At 38.0% G+C, this 16379-nt stretch overlaps 1 protein-coding gene across 1 annotated transcript in view; it reads left to right on the top strand.

Moving 5' to 3' along the window:
• LOC150102604 (tectonin beta-propeller repeat-containing protein 2) overlaps positions 1–16379 on the top strand; it is a 364776-nt gene that overhangs the window by 154106 nt on the left and 194291 nt on the right. The window contains exon 7 of the mRNA XM_090398660.1: positions 32–382. Within this exon, the coding sequence (XP_090254786.1) occupies positions 32–382 (351 nt within the window). The remainder of the gene's footprint in view (positions 1–31; positions 383–16379) is intronic.

The raw sequence follows: 16379 nt of genomic DNA, 5'->3' as shown, positions 1-16379 counted from the left end.
TTTCTACTGACAATTTTTGCTATCTTTTCAGAAGAAGCATATCTTGCTGGAAAGACAACAGAGATAGGAAAAATGCAAACTGAAAGTTTTAATTGGATTAAAAGCAAACTAGCAAAACTGGCAGTTGTTGCTGATTCAAGAGAATCAGAAAGTGATGCAAGTGGAAAGGAAGATGATGAATTACCTCCTGTAGTACCTCTTAAGGATAACGATTTGGAGGTGTCACTAGAAGTACCCAAAGCAGAATTACCACATCAAGATGGAATGGAAATAGACAGAATTAAAAAATTGACTGCGAGCATCTCTTCTTTAGATGTAGAAAGTGATGAAATTGTCTTCTGTCCAAAAAAGAAGAAGAAGAAGAAACACAAGATCAAAAAAGGCAGGTTTATAAATTAAACTGAGAATTAAATTTTAAAAATCCATTTTATTTTAACAACAACAACAACAAAATAATAATAATTTAGAACAATATATAATGTTATCAGATTGAAAAGCTCAAACAGTTTGTTTTTCATTTATGGCCATTGACTACATCTAGATAAAATGAAATGAGAACTTTAATTTGCTTTATGTTTCAGTATTACTGTGTTACTAATGTTACTGATAGTAAAGCATCTGATATAGCTGCATTTGTCAAATCTGATTCCAAGTCATCATCAAATTCCTGATATGTACCCTCAAGGGGTACGGAGGATAATATAATAACACAACATGAAAAGTTTACATTATTACTCACTTCCTGTTGACAATTTTCCTCCAAATTAGCTTCTTATCTGTCAGGACTCCAATATTGTCAGATATTATATTTTGGTCTTCTAATCCACTTCTAACTGTATCATTCAGCCTAGACCTTGGTTTTCCTCTAGATCTTTTTATCTGCCATCTTGGCATCAAACACCCTCTTTGATAATCTTTCCTTTCCTTTCTAGTTAAGTGACCATACTGTCTGAGATTAGCTCTGTTCACACTGGAGTGCTAAATGTCAAGTTCCTTTCTAACATCTGCATTTTTAATAATGATTCTGTCACTGATGCCTTCTGTTCACTTCCCTAATTTTTCTCAGAACTCTCATATCTGTGGCCTCCAGTCCTTGATCGACTATTTTATTTCTAACCCAGCTCTCAGATCCATAAGTTAAAATTTATTTCAACTCTGTCTCGTATATGGCTACTTTAGTTTGATAATTTATTCTGTACCATATAAATTTAATATAAATTTATTCATTTTGTTAAAATTTATTTCAACACTGTCTCGTATATGGCTACTTTAGTTTGATAATTTATTCTGTACCATATAAATTTAATATAAATTTATTCATTTGGTTCTGTACATTACCGGCTTTGCTTATTATCTTATATTCCCACATTTAACTTGCCATCTTCATTAAAATTTGTGCCCACTTAAAGGAAAGAGCTGATATTAATCTCCTCCTTTAAAGAAGGAGATATTAAAGGAGGAGATTAATATCTCCTCCTTTAATATCAGGTTTAATGTTGCTTTCCTTCTTAATTGATCCATATAGATGAATCACATTATAGTGGATATAGTGTGTACCCTCATCTCACACATCATTTCAGAATCTTTCTCTGTGTCCATCCATAACTGCTAACTTACAACTCAGATATCAACTGCATTGCTTGATACAATATTCTGTTTACATAATATAACTGTAGTGTTTTGAACAGCTTTCCTCTTGACACCTTGTCATATGCCTTTTCCAGATCTACTAAACTTAAATATACATCCTTGATATGTTCTCATTAATTTTGAAGTATTTGTTTTAAAATGAAAATTTAATTCTGACATCCTTTATTTGGCCTTAACTTAGCTTGCTCTTAGTTTCACATTCACATTTTCTCTTAGCCTTCTCTAAAGGTATACTTGCATAAATCTTACTAGGAACACTCAGTAGAGAAATTCCTTTGAAATTTTCACATTCAGTTTTATTTCACTATTTTCATAGATGAGCATTATGAGAGCTCTACTCCAATCATCTGGAATTTGATCTTCTGTGACCATCTAGATAAAATGAAATGAGAACTTTAATTTGCTTTATGTTTCAGTATTACTGTGTTACTAATGTTACTGATAGTAAAGCATCTGATATAGCTGTATTTGTCAAATCTGATTCCAAGTCATCATTCAGGCCTTCTGAATTATGCAGTGTAGCCACCATAAAACTATTATACCTCCATATTTGAGAAATTATAATAAAATGTTCCAGTATAAGAAACTAAAAAAGTCATAACAGCGAACTGAATTTCTTAGTAAATGATGTCACAATCAATAGACAAAAGAAATGGCAGGAAATCATATTGAAACCAGAATTGTCTCTAAGTAACTCATTTATTTTTAAGTTGAATTCACTAGTATTAAAGATCACAGTAACATTGTCCTTATTGGCTCTAGTAATTATTATATTTTTGTCTTTGCATAATATAATATACAATAATTACTAGAGGTGATAAAAGTAATGCTACTGTGGTCCTTAATATATGTGAAAATGCAACTGAATATGAATGTGTTCCAGAGACTGCACCACTTACAAACCTCTAGATTGATTCCACTAATTCCCAGAAAAAACATTAAAAAGACTTCTTAAAAAAATCTCATATCTTGGCCTCTTGATTAGTGAAAAATTTAACCTGTCCCCTCATATATGCAGTTTACCCAAAATTCACGAACTCAGTAATCCTCTCTGTTCTATAGTAAATGCTACTGACTGCCCTTCCTGTGAACTATTCCAACAGCACAAGCTTTAAACCTACTCACCCACCTGCTTTAACTTATCCTCCTTTACTGGTCATACATCTTATATAAAAAATTCTACTCACTCCAAATCTTCCATCCAGAATTGAGTTTAAATAGTACTAATATCATAGTTACTGATGAATTCACTTATTTTTTCACCAACATCCCCTTTTCGGACACTTTAACTTAATTAAAATGATCCGATTTTGCTATCCATGCTGTTAACTCACTTTGAAGGACAATGATTCCCCCCCCCCCCCTCTCCTCCCATAGGCAGTTTCAGGAGCATTTTGAAAAACATGCTCTTGATATTACTGCTCCCAAACCTTGTATATGACTAAGATACCTTGACGATGTTTTTGACATTTCGCTATATGTCTCAGAAACATTAGAACCTTTCCTCCATGACCTCAACAGCAAGCACCTCAGATCCAGTTCACTATAGAAAAAGAAAAATAATAATCTATCTCTAGACAATCTAATCATGCATCTTCCCAAGGTATTGTTTACAGAGCCCTCCGTTCCAATCAAGCTTCCTTCACAGCTGAAGTCTCCTTGATTTGCCATACTTTTCCTGTTCAATGGTTACAGTGCCAAAAATATTTTAAAAAGTTGTTTCCCCCCCCCCCCCCAACATGCATACAGATTTAGTAATGCTATTACTATTCCTTATATCTGGGACACCTCAGATATAATAACCAGAACTTTAAAGAAATTATATATTTAGTTTAATCCTTTATTCAAGTATAAGCAAACAAAGTTTGCACCTGAAGTATCTTCAGGACTGGGGCAACTCATGGCAAAAGTGGACTGAGTTCTGATCACTTTCTTTAGTATCCCATAATGCAAAGCAGATCTCCTTGCAGACATGTATAATGTTATGCATTATGGGAAGGGTCACTCTGCAAGAGATGTGTTTTGCATTATGGAATACTAAGGAAAGTGATTAGAACTCAATCTGCCTTTGCCACGAGTTGCCCCAGTCCTGAAGATACGTCAGGTGCAAGCTTTGTTTGCTTGCACTTGGATAAAGGATTAAACTAATTATATAATTTATAGTCTAATCAAGTGAAAAAACTTCCACCATCTTTCTCTAATCGAAAGTAATTTAATAATAATGTGTGACACCTTTTGACAACTGGCATATGGAAATATGACTTCTGCATTTCTTCAACCTTGGTATCACCTCTGGGTCTGGCTCCCACTGAAGAGACCTGAATAAAGGTAAAAACTGGACTGGGTAGTGACCCTTCCCATAAGTATAGCAATATACATGTCTGCAAGGAGATGTGCTTTGCATTATGGGATGCTAAAGAAAGTGATCAGAACTCAGTCCACCTTTTCCACGAGTTACCCCAGTCCTGAAGATACTTCAGGTGCAAACTTTTTTGCTTACACTTGGATAAAGGATTAAATTAAATATATAATTTATAGTCTAACCAAGTGAAAAAATTTCCAACAACTTTAAAGAAATATAATCTGTGCACTACTTTCAAACTTCATATGAAGCTGGCTATCCTTATCTACTCTTCTAAAGATGATTTCCCCTTCCATCTCTGTTATAGGTACAGTAAAACCCCGAAGTTATGCGGTAGGTAGGACCGACAGAAAGCTCATAAGTCGAATTCGCGTAACTCGGGGTATAATTTTGCATGTAATTTATATATACAAACATACAATTAGAACCAAATGTTTACAAAAACACCTATATTTTTTAAGAAATATAATCATAATTTTTCGTACATAAAAAAAAGAAAGTTAATCGATGTCGATGGTTTCATAAAATCTAATAGATTTGTCTGATGGCATAATGTCTTTTTCTTGTCACGCAAAATTTCTTCATAGCAAGCTAATGATTTTTTATTTCTTGCCTTGTGGCTACAATTTGTTCCTTGTTAGAATCTATGTCCTCCAAAATCTGTAAACCTTTCTTTTATGATTGTTCTTACTGTGGATTCCTGTAGATTGAACTTCTTTGCTAGCTCACAAATTTTCATTCCGCCTTCAAAATCCTTAATAATATTGAGTTTTGTTTCCAAAGTCAACGTTTTTCTTTTATTGCTAGCTGTAGAAGAATCGGACTTGCTTCTTTTGGATGACATTATTATTTTTTGTGATAAAATTTTTATCAAGAACATAACATTAAACAATCGCAAGGTTTGTAGACTATAAAAATTGTGTATGAATGGAGACCGCACGAAACACGTCAGTGCTTGTTCACAGCATGTGTGACACTGGCGAATGCGGCCGGCGCCTGAAAGATACGACTAGTGGTGAGTCGTGAAACGGGATGGGAATATGTACATATAAGAAACTGCTTAACTCTAGATTCGCGTAAGTCGGAGTATGACTGTATATGTACAAGGTCCTTATATTTGCAACTTTACATATTATGGACCAATTGGGTGATCTTCCAAAATATTCCTTGAACAACACAAGAAATATATCCACTGCCATAACTATGGTTAGTCAGGTCTATCTGATCATAGCTTGCCCAAAATCAAACGTAAGAAGAAAAAGAAACTGCCCTTTGCCATAGCAAATACAAACTTATTATTATACGAGTATTTCCATGGTGTCAGAAGATTCATCATAGGAAACTCACACAACCTTCATATACACAATACCTGTTGTTCCTCTCCTTCAACTCATTCATTGTCAGGAACATGATTCTTTGTTCTCCCTGTTCATCATATATCGAAAAATATACTTCATAACAATCTTATAGAATGCCTTTAGTAATAATTTATAAGTTTCTATCCTGTCTACTCTTTTCTACTTATTAACTAAACTTTGCAACCCACACACATTTAATATATTATCACTTTGAGCATTCCACAGACCTGTCACCAGTTTGGCCACTTGTCTCTGGATTATCTCCATCACCTCCTGATTCCTAAGAAATCCAGGTGACCAAATCTGTGCACAGTAGTCAAAATGTGTTGAAAGTTTTTTCACTTGGTGATACTATAAGTTAAAAATTTGCTTGTGAAGTAACTTCACAACTGGGCTATTTGTATATAGAGGCTAATGACTTGACATCAGTTGTCTTACTATTCCATATCCTTACAGACATGTATAATTATTATTATTATTATTATTATTCAGGCCTCCATGGAGTCAAAAGACTCATCGTGAGAGGTCCTTCCTAGGAAACACAAAGTCTATCATACCCCCTCCTTAAACTCATTGACTGTTCTTGCTCTCACCACTCTATCAGGCAATACATTCCACGGTTCAACCACCCTCCATGCAAAGAAACCTCTCCTCACCCTCTTCTCACAGTTTCCTTTCATAACTTAAAGGGATGGCCCCTTGTGATCACTCCTTCCTGCGTTCAACCAAATGAAAGAACTACCCAGTGTCAACCCTGTAACCACCTCTCAACAGTTTAAAAGACTCGATCAAATCACATCTCCTCTCCTTCTTCTATCCACCAAATTCTGCAGTCCACATTCCCTCAGCTGATCCTCATAACTAACATTGTACAGTCCTGAGACCATCTTTGTTATCTGCCTTTGTACCCTTTCCACAGTTAATTTATCCCCTTCAAATCCTGGGGACCAAATCTAAGAACAATAGTCCAAGTGTGGTCTGATCAGGGTCTTATACAATGGAATGATAACTGTTTTATCTCTGCAGGTCAGTGTCCTTCTCATTATTACAGCCATTCTCTGTGTTACCTTCACCACCTTTGCAATATGTCCCCTGAATTTCAGGTTTCTATCAATCATCAACCCCAGATCTCTTGTCTGCCCTACTTCCTCCAGTATAACTCCTCCAATAGAGTATGCAGCATCCCATCAATGTTTCCCAAACCTCAAGACCTTACATTTTGCTGCATTAAACCGACATCCCATTCATTTGCCCATCTGTCTAGTTTATTCAAATCCTCTTGAAGGGCTACCATATCTGCACTATTACTAATAACCCTTCCCAGCTTCACATCATCCATTCAATCTACAACTGAATATCTCCCTGCAATCCACTGACAATGTCATTGATATAAAGGTTAAACTATATAGGTCCCAGTACTGAGCCTTGTGGGACTCCACTTGTAACCCTCTGTCTCCTCGAAACTGTCCCACTATACACAACTCTCTGATACCTATCGGACAGCCAATTCTGAATTCAGTTGACCAGCCTGACATCCAAACCCTTGTGCTGCTACTTAAATAACAGCTTATCTTGTGGCACCCTGTTCAAATGCATTCACAAATCCAAGAAAATGGCAGTATATGCCTTTCCCTCATTTACTGAATTTGTAACTTTATTATAAAAAGCTAGCATATTACTAACACAAGAATGCCCCTTCAGAAATCCATGTTGACTCTCACAGATAACATTATTCTCATTTGCCCAATGCTGTCTGTGGTCCCTCCAAGATCTTAACAACTAACTACTGATGACACACAGACTGACCTGTAATTAGACACTTCCAGTCTGCTTCCACCCTTATGGAATGGCACTATCTTACCTTCCTTTCATTCCCTGGGCACCTTTCCTGTAGCCAGACTTTCATTGAAAAGCCAGGCCAAAGGAGCTGTCATTTCTTTAGGACATTCTCTCAAAACTCATGAAATACCATCCAGTCCCACAGCTTTGCTGACATCCAGAGTACTCGGTATTTGGAACATGCTCTCCTCTTGCACCTCTAAATCTCGAACTGCCCTATCCCTCTAGTATTAAAATTTACTCCTCCAGGATGAAATACACCAATAAAGTGTTCAGTGAACAATTCCACTCTGCATCAGTCACTCTGTTCCCATTTTTATCCCACAATGTCATTCTTCCACAATCATTTCTCCTCCTTACTGACCACATAGCTAAAAAATTCCATAGGATTTTCTTTGGATCTTCGGGCCAATCTCTTCTCATATTCCAGTTTTGCCTTCCTTACCATACTAGTTACTCTCCTGGCCTGTGTCTTATATTCTTCATGTAAGAATATAAGACACAGCTCTTCACCTGTTTCCACTTTACACCAAATTGTGTCCTCTTCTTCACTTGTGGAATGCAGCTTACTATTGCTGCTAACAAATATTCCTTCATAATTTCCCAAGCACTAATGATATCCCAGCCTTCCAATTCCTTCCTCCATGAAACTTCCCCAAGTTGACGTCTAAGACTATTATAATCATCTGCCTTATAATTCCGCATATGTTCCCGTCTCTTTGATACTCCTGCATGCCTATTAATATTTGTACAATTTTTGGTAAATTTTATTTTATGTGTAATTTCTTACTTGTGTATTTTTTCCTTTTAATTTTTTTCTTAGTGTAATTTTCGTAGTTTCGAAATTACTTGTATAAATATTTTCCTATTTTTCCTTTTAATTTTTTTCTTAGTGTAATTTTCGTAATTTCGAAATTACTTGTATAAATATTTTCCTATTTTTCCTTTTAATTTTTTTCGAAATTACGAAATAAAATTACATTTAATTTCTTATATGTGTAATTTTTTCTTTTTTGAAATTACGAAATAATTTTTTGTTTAATTTCTTATATGTGTAATTTTTTCTTTGTGTAAAATCTTCCCTGTGTAAGTTCATCCTCGTGTAATTTTGGCTGTGTAATTTTATCATGTAACCAACTTTTGACTGCTTATATATGGGAAATGTATGAATTCTGCATTACTTCAACCTTCATATCTCTTCTGGGTCTGGTTCTCACAATGAGACCTCACTATAAGTGAGGTTTTGTGTCGATTTGTGTTTTTAGTTGATTTATTGGTGTTTTGGATTCAATTTAATGGACTTAAGTGTTTAATTTTGGTATATTATTGGAGCTTTATTAGCGTGGTTAGTGTACTAAAGTGTTTTATAACATAATCTATGTCGGGAAGTCGCCGCTAGATGAATGTGTAGTGTTCGTGCAAGCTCCAGATAAGGTTACAGATAAGAATGGCACCTGTGCGAAGGAAAATGGCGGCCAGTAATGAAGGTTCGCCATTGTTATCAAAGAACGGTAGCATAAAAGAAATGAGTCAGTGTACTAGCTGTGAAATGTACGCTTTGCGTAGTGCAGTCGGAGTGTGGTTAGATGATAATAAAGGATTGAATGTGTGTAGAAAATGTAAGGAGAATGCGGAATTGAAGTGTATTTCGGATCGTGAGTGTGATATTTTTGTCAACCTTCAGAATGAAGGAAATAGAGATATGACAAGAAACAGCAAGGTTGTACATGAAAATTGTGAGAGTGTGAATGTAGAAAGTGTGAATGATAGTATAAATGGTTTCTCAGAGAACAAAAAAGATGAGATGGATGCATTGAGTGAGATCGCGTTGTTGAATAGTGCGATAGAAAGAGCAAAACAGCAGCTAGAGTGCATGAACAAAAGTAGACTGAATGAACCAACCAATAATAAAAGGTATGACAGGAAAAATAGACGTATGAATGTGAACATGAACAAAATGAAGGATAGAGTGCTGTATGGAGACTCGTTAGTACGAGGTGTGTTAGTAGAGGATTTCACAAAATCGTACCAACCTGGTGCGACCATAAAGGACGTAACTGCGTCTATTAGAGAGCAAAAGGAAAGGGTGAAAGAAATGATTGTTGTGGCAGGTACGAATGATTTGAAAGGAGATAAAATGGAAATGATAGAAGACCTGAATGAATTGTTTGAGGTAGCAAAAGAAAAGAGTGAGAGAGTTAGAATGATTAGTCTTTTGCCACGGTATGACAGTGAAATGTTTAAAAGGAGGGCTATAATTGCAAATGACTTTATGCGTGGGTTATGTATGACGAGTAGTGTGGAATTTGTGGATGTGTGGAGTGAGTTTGATGGGCGAAAGGATCTGTATAAGATGGATGGCTTGCATTTGAATGGTTACGGTGTAAGAAGACTTGAGAAAGTGTTGCTGAATGTAGTGAATGTGCAAATTCAGGGAAACTAGATTTGTTAGGGGGGGGGGGGAGTAGAGATACAGTCCTTATGGAGGCAGTTGAATGTAAGAATGAATATAATATGCCAGAGCAAATAAGGACAACAAATCTGAGTGGGATAGTTAATATAAGGCATCAAGGTAGGGTTGGGGCTAATGGGGGGTCTTAAATTCATGTACACTAATACTAGGAGTATTAGGAACAAGAAGGAAGAGTTTTTGGCCATGGTTGGCACTTCCAGACCACAGGTTATAGGTATTAGTGAAACATGGCTGACTGTAGATGATATAACTAGTGGGATTGAATGTGATGGGTATAGTGTGTTCAGGAATGACAGAGAGAATAAAATGGGGGGAGGAGTATTGTTGATGATAGCTGATGAACTCCAGCCAAGGAGAATAGAAATTGAATTGCAGGATAGAGAGAAGAGCACATTTGAGGCCATTTGGTGTGAGATTGTGGCTAGCAGAACTAAATATACAATTGGGTGCTGCTATAGACCAGGTGATGGAAAAGATGGTGGTGACAGTATGCACAAGCAAATAGAAGAAATGGGTGGAAGGAGGGTGATTATTATGGGAGATTTCAACTATGGTCGCATTGATTGGAGTGAGGAGAGGACACACGGGAGGAAGGAACAGGATTTTATGCGGTTATTAAGGGATAACTATCTGCGACAGCATGTAATGGAAAATACTAGGGGTCAGAGAGTGTTTGACCTAGTAATTACATCTGAGGATTTGGCTGTAACAAATATGACCACATTGCCACCAATCGGTGAGAGTGATCATAGGGTCTTAACTTGGGAGGTGGCTAAAGGTGTAGAATTTTCAATTAAGACAGGGTTCATGTGGAATTATCGGGCTGGAAAGTATGACAAGCTTAGGAGTTTGATTGGTTCAGTGCCATGGCATGTACAATTGCAAGGACTAGAAGTTGATAGTGCATGGGAGGTAGTTAAGAAGTGCTTGCATGAAGCAATGGCTGACTGTATACCTAGAGTCCGAATAATAAATCAAGTAGGGGTTAAATGGATGAATAACACCATTAAGCTTGAGTTGCAAAAAAAGAAACAACTATGGAGGGAATTTAAGGAGAAGGGTGACCGGCAGGCACATGAACGGTATAAAGCGCAGGCCAGAAGGGTGACGAGTGTGGTAAGAAAAGCAAAAAAGGATTACGAAAGAACATTGGCCATGCAGGCTAAACAGAATCCTAAACAGTTTTTTAGATATGTAGCAAGTAAAAGGAAAAATGTACATGGCAGATTGATTTTAAAGAATGCCGATGGTAGGGAGGTAACTGAATCAGTTGAGATAGTTGAGTTACTGAGTGAGCACTTTGCAAAAGTATATCATCCAGGTGGTGACATTGCAGAAACGAATAAACCAGTAGATTATACGGGAATTGTGGTTAATGAAGTGGAGGTGAGTAGTCTATTGCATAACCTCAATGTCAATACATCTGTGGGATTGGATGGTATACCAGCTCGTGTTGTACGAGAAGCAGCTAAAGAATTGTCAGTACCCTTGACCATTTTGTTTAATTTGAGTCTTGGGTCTGGGTTAGTCCTGAGCGGGTGGAAAGAGGGGAAAATAGTTCCACTGCATAAAGGTGGTTCCAAGACTGCTGTTGTGAATTACCGACCGATTAGCATATCAGGAATCATTGTCAAGGTCTTAGAGAAAATAGTCAAGAGGAAAATACAAGATTGGATAGAAGAAAATGGGATACTGTATCGGGGACAGCATGGTTTTGTGAAGGGTAGGTCATGCCTCAGTAACTTGCTCACGTATTATAACACAGTGACGGCTGAACTGGATAAGGGTAATGGGTTTACGGTGATTCTATTGGACCTTGCCAAGGCCTTTGACAGGATTCCACATGGAATTGTAATCAGTAAATTGCAGCATATGGGAATGGACATAGGGTTGGTGAGATGGATAGGAGGGTGGTTGACGGAGAGATATCAGAGAGTGGTTTACTCGGGAATAGAGTCCACAAGACGGCCTGTGACTAGGGGTGTGCCACAAGGATCTGTTCTTGGACCACTGCTGTTTAATTTGTTCATAAATGATATAGGAAATGATCTGAGAGGAACAGTTCATTTGTTTGCAGATGATGCGAAGTTGGGTAGGGCAATAGTGAATGCAGATGACGTCAAAATTTTGCAGAATGACTTGGATAGATTGGAGGTCTGGGCTAAGGAGAATGGATGTCAGTTTAATGTGGCAAAATGTAAGGTTATGCATTTTGGGATGAAAAGATTGGCGGCAGTTTACTGCATTGGTGGAACCGTGCTCCAGGAAATTGATGAGGCACGAGATTTAGGAGTGTTGGTAGATAAGGAATTGAAATTTAGGGGACACATTGCAAAAGTGACCAAAACAGCTCATCAAATCACTTGGTTGCTGAAGAATACGTTGACAAGCAGAGACAAGCAGGTTATTGTTCCTCTGTATCGAGCCTTGATAAGACCCCATCTAGACTACTGTGCTCAGATTTGGTCACCTAAGTTTCTTCTTGATGGGGAGGAGGTGGAGAGGATCCAGAGGCGAGTGACCAAGATGATAGCAGGTCTGTGGAATGAACCGTATGAGAACAGGTTGAGGATTTGTGGGTTGCAAAAATTGGTTGATAGGCGGAGAAGGGAAGATATGATTGAGACATTCAAATTACTGAAGGGTTTCTATAAAATTAATTCAGAAGATATTTTTGAGAACAGGGCTGGTTGTGGGAGGACTAGGGGACATCCATGGAAACTGGGCAAAAGTGTGGTTAGTAAAGGTCTTAGAGCTGGGTTCTTTACTTTTAGAGTAGTGAATGAGTGGAATGCGCTCCCTGAGTCTGTGGTGGATGCTGTGACAGTGAATGAGTTTAAGGCGAGGTATGATAGATACTGTATGAATGTCAAATAGTTGTGATGAATATGATTTGGGGCCTCCCTCGATGAGTCTAATGACTCCCTGGAGTTGCCCATAATAATAATAATAATAATAATAAGTCGAAAACAGTCTAGGTAGTGGCCCTTCCCATAATGCATAGCATTATACATGTCTGTAAGGATATGTTCCTTGCATTATGGAATACTAAAGCAATTGATGTGAAGTCATTAGCCTCTATATACAAGTTGCCCAGTTCTGAAGATATTTTATATTACACTTGGATAGAGGATGAAATCAAGAATATAATTTTTTAGCATCTTTAACTTATAGTCAAGATGTGGCTGAATCATATCCTTATGAAGAGGAATAATAACTTCCCTATCTTTACTTGCTAGTATGTTTTTCAATTTCCAAGTAACCCTTTGAGTTATTTTGCCAACTTTGGTGATATGCTCTGTGAACTTCAACTCTCTGTCCACCATTACCTCAAAATCCCTAACCTCATCAATTTTTTGCAGTCTAATACCTTCAGATGTATGATACATAGTATGTAATATTTTCAACCCAAAATGCATACTCATTTTGTAATTATCCTGCAGGACAATTTAAGTAAATTGTCCTGCAGGATATCAACATTATCTCTATCACCTATTGTCCTTCATAGTTTTGCATCATCAGCAAACAATTGAATATCCCCCACCTTAAATAATTCTTCATATCATTAATATACAAATTAAAGAGTAGTGACCTAATACAGAGCCCTGAGATACTCCACTAGTCATCATCATTCTACTAGATTCCACTCCATTCCTCATACTGCTCTCTGGTTTCTGTTTGCAGCCATCCATGCAGCCAGCTTCATATCCATTCCCATTTTCTCCAAATGTTTGTAACAATTTCCATGCAATATTCTGTCTTTTTATACTTATATAGCAATCCCTCGATTAATGCATCTCCAATTAGTGCATTTTCAATTATTATTATTATTATTATTATTATTATTATTATTCAGCCCTCCAAGGAGTCAAAAGACTTGTCGACGGAGGTCCTTCCTAAGACATAAAGTCTGTCAAGACTCATCAAGGGGAGGTCCCCCCCTGAGAAACACAAAGTCTATCATACCACTCTTTAAACTCACTGACCGTTCTCGCTCCCACCACTCCATCAGGCAATGCATTCCATGGCTCAACCATCCTCCACACAAAGAAACCACTCCTTACCCTCTTGCTCACAGTTTCCTTCCGTAACTTCCAGGGATGGCCACTTGTCATCACTCCTTCCCGCTGTTCAACCAAGCGAAAGAACTCCCCAGTGTCAACCCTGTAACCACCTCTCAACAGTTTAAAAGTCTCAATCATATCACCTCTCCTTCTATCCACCAAACTCTGCAGTCCACATTCTCTCAGCCGATCCTCATAACTATCCTTGTACAGTCCTGAAACCATCTTTGTCATCCGTCTTTGTATCCTTTCCACAGTTAATTTATCCCCTTCAAATCCTGGGGACCAAATCTGAGAACAATAGTCCAAGTGTGGTCTGATCAGAGATTTATACAACGGAATGATAACCCTCTTATCTCTGCAGGTCAGTGTCCTTCTCATAATAGCAGCAATCCTCTGTGTTACCTTCACCACCTTTGCAATATGTCCCCTAAACTTCAGGTTTCTATCAATCATCAACCCCAGATCTCTTGTCTCCCCTACTTCCTCCAGTATAACTCCTCCCATAGAGTATGCAGCATCCCATCGATGTTTCCCAAACCTCAAGACCTTACATTTTGCTGCATTAAACCGACATCCCATTCATTTGCCCATCTATCTAGCTTATTTAAATCCTCTTGCAGGGCTACCACATCTGCACTATTACTAATAATCCTTCCCAGCTTCGCATCATCTGCAAACAACTGAATATCCCCCTGCAATCCACTGGCTATGTCATTGATATAAAGGTTAAACAATATAGGTCCTAGTACTGAACTCTGTGGGACCCCACTTGTAACCCTCTGCCTCCTGGAAACTGCTCCACCATACACAACTCTCTGATACCTATCAGACAGCAAATCCTGAATCCAGTTGACCAATCTGACATCCAGACCCATGTGCTACAACTTAAATATCAGCTTATTATGTGGCACCCTGTCAAATGCCTTCGCCAAGTCTAAGAAAATTGCAGTATATGCCTTTCCCTCATCTAATGTTCTTGTAACTTTATTATAAAAGGCTAGCATATTGCTAAAACAAGAGCATCCTTTCACAAATCTATGTTGATTCTCACAGATAACATTACCCTCATCTGCCCAATGCTGTATACGGTCCCTCACTACTTCCTCCAAGATCTTAACAACTACTGATGACACACAGACTGGCCTATAATTAGACACTTCCAGTCTGTTACCACCCTTATGCAATGGCACTATCTTACCTTCCTTCCATTCCCTGGGCACCTCTGCCAAAGCCAGACTTTCATTGAAAAGCCACGTTAAAGGCGCTGTCAATTCCCTAGCACATTCTCTCAAAACTCGTGGTGAAATACCATCCAGTCCCACAGCTTTACTGACATCCAGATTACTCAGTATCTGAAACACACTCTCCTCCTGTACCTCCAGACCTCGAACCAGTCCTATCCCTCTAGCATTAAAACTGACTCCTCTAGGATGAAATACTCCAATAAAGTGTTCATTGAACAATTCCACTATATCCTCTGCATCAGTCACTCTATTCCCATTTTTATCCCACAATATCATTCTTCCACATTCGTTTCTCCTCCTACTGGCCACATAGCTAAAAAATTCCCTAGGGTTTTCTTTGGATCTTAGTGCCAATCTCCTCTCATATTCCAGTTTCACTTTCCTTACCACACTAGTCACTCTTCTGGCCTGTGTCTTATATTCTTCATGCATCTTCTCTTCACCTGTCTCCTTATATCTCTTCCATAGCCTCTTTTTCGCATGCAGTTCCTGTTGAATATTGTTTGTCATCCACTTTACTCCAAATTGCGTCCTCTTCTTCACTCGTGGTATACAACTTACCATTGCTGATAACAAATATTCTTTCACAATTTCCCACGCACTAGTGATATCCCGGCATTCCAATTCCTCCCTCCATGAAACTTCCCGAAGTTGACGTCTAAGACTATTATAATCACCTGCCTTATAATTCCACATAAGTTCCCATCTCTTTGATACTCCTGCATGTCTATTCATTTTCCAAGTCAACACCATATGGTCACTCTCTCCAACTGGTAGGAGAGACGTCAACTCAGTTATTATCAACTCTTCTGATGCTATAACCAAATCCAAAACTTTTGAACCTCTTGTTCCCTCTGTTACATGTTGCCTAAGACATTTGTCCCTCAAGAATTCTAGAAATTCCATTCCCCTATTGCTACATGCATCTTCCTCTCTCCAATTTATACTACTGAAGTTAAAATCTCTCATAACAATCATTCTTCTTGCACTTGCCAAACTTAGCTGTCTAAACATCTCCTGGTCCCCATCCTCTGTGCTCCTGGGTCTGTTGCAACACCCCACTAAATATCCTGTCTTGTTACTCTACCTCACACCATACGCTCTCAAAATCATTTGTCTCACTTCCTTCCAAATTCTCCACTCTTAGAGGACATAGGTCATCACTTATCATAAGCAGTACCCCACCACCACGCTTTCCCCTCCTATCCTGACGAAAAATGCTATACCCAGCGACTTCTATTCCTGTTGTTATATCCCCTTCTGTCAACCACGTCTCAGTGATCGCAATAATTTTTGGCCAGACTGATGCCATCTGCGCCACCAATTCCTCTCCCTTATTGCGGATACTCCTGGCATTAGTATAAAGCATATAAATGCCATTGTTTC

This window comes from Typopeltis vanoorti, chromosome 10 (assembly GCF_054136105.1).
Source record: "Typopeltis vanoorti isolate ZY-2024b chromosome 10, IOZ_Tvanoo_1.0, whole genome shotgun sequence".
NCBI classification, from domain to species: Eukaryota; Metazoa; Arthropoda; class Arachnida; order Uropygi; family Thelyphonidae; genus Typopeltis; species Typopeltis vanoorti.
This window is presented reverse-complemented; position numbering and strand designations above follow the sequence as displayed.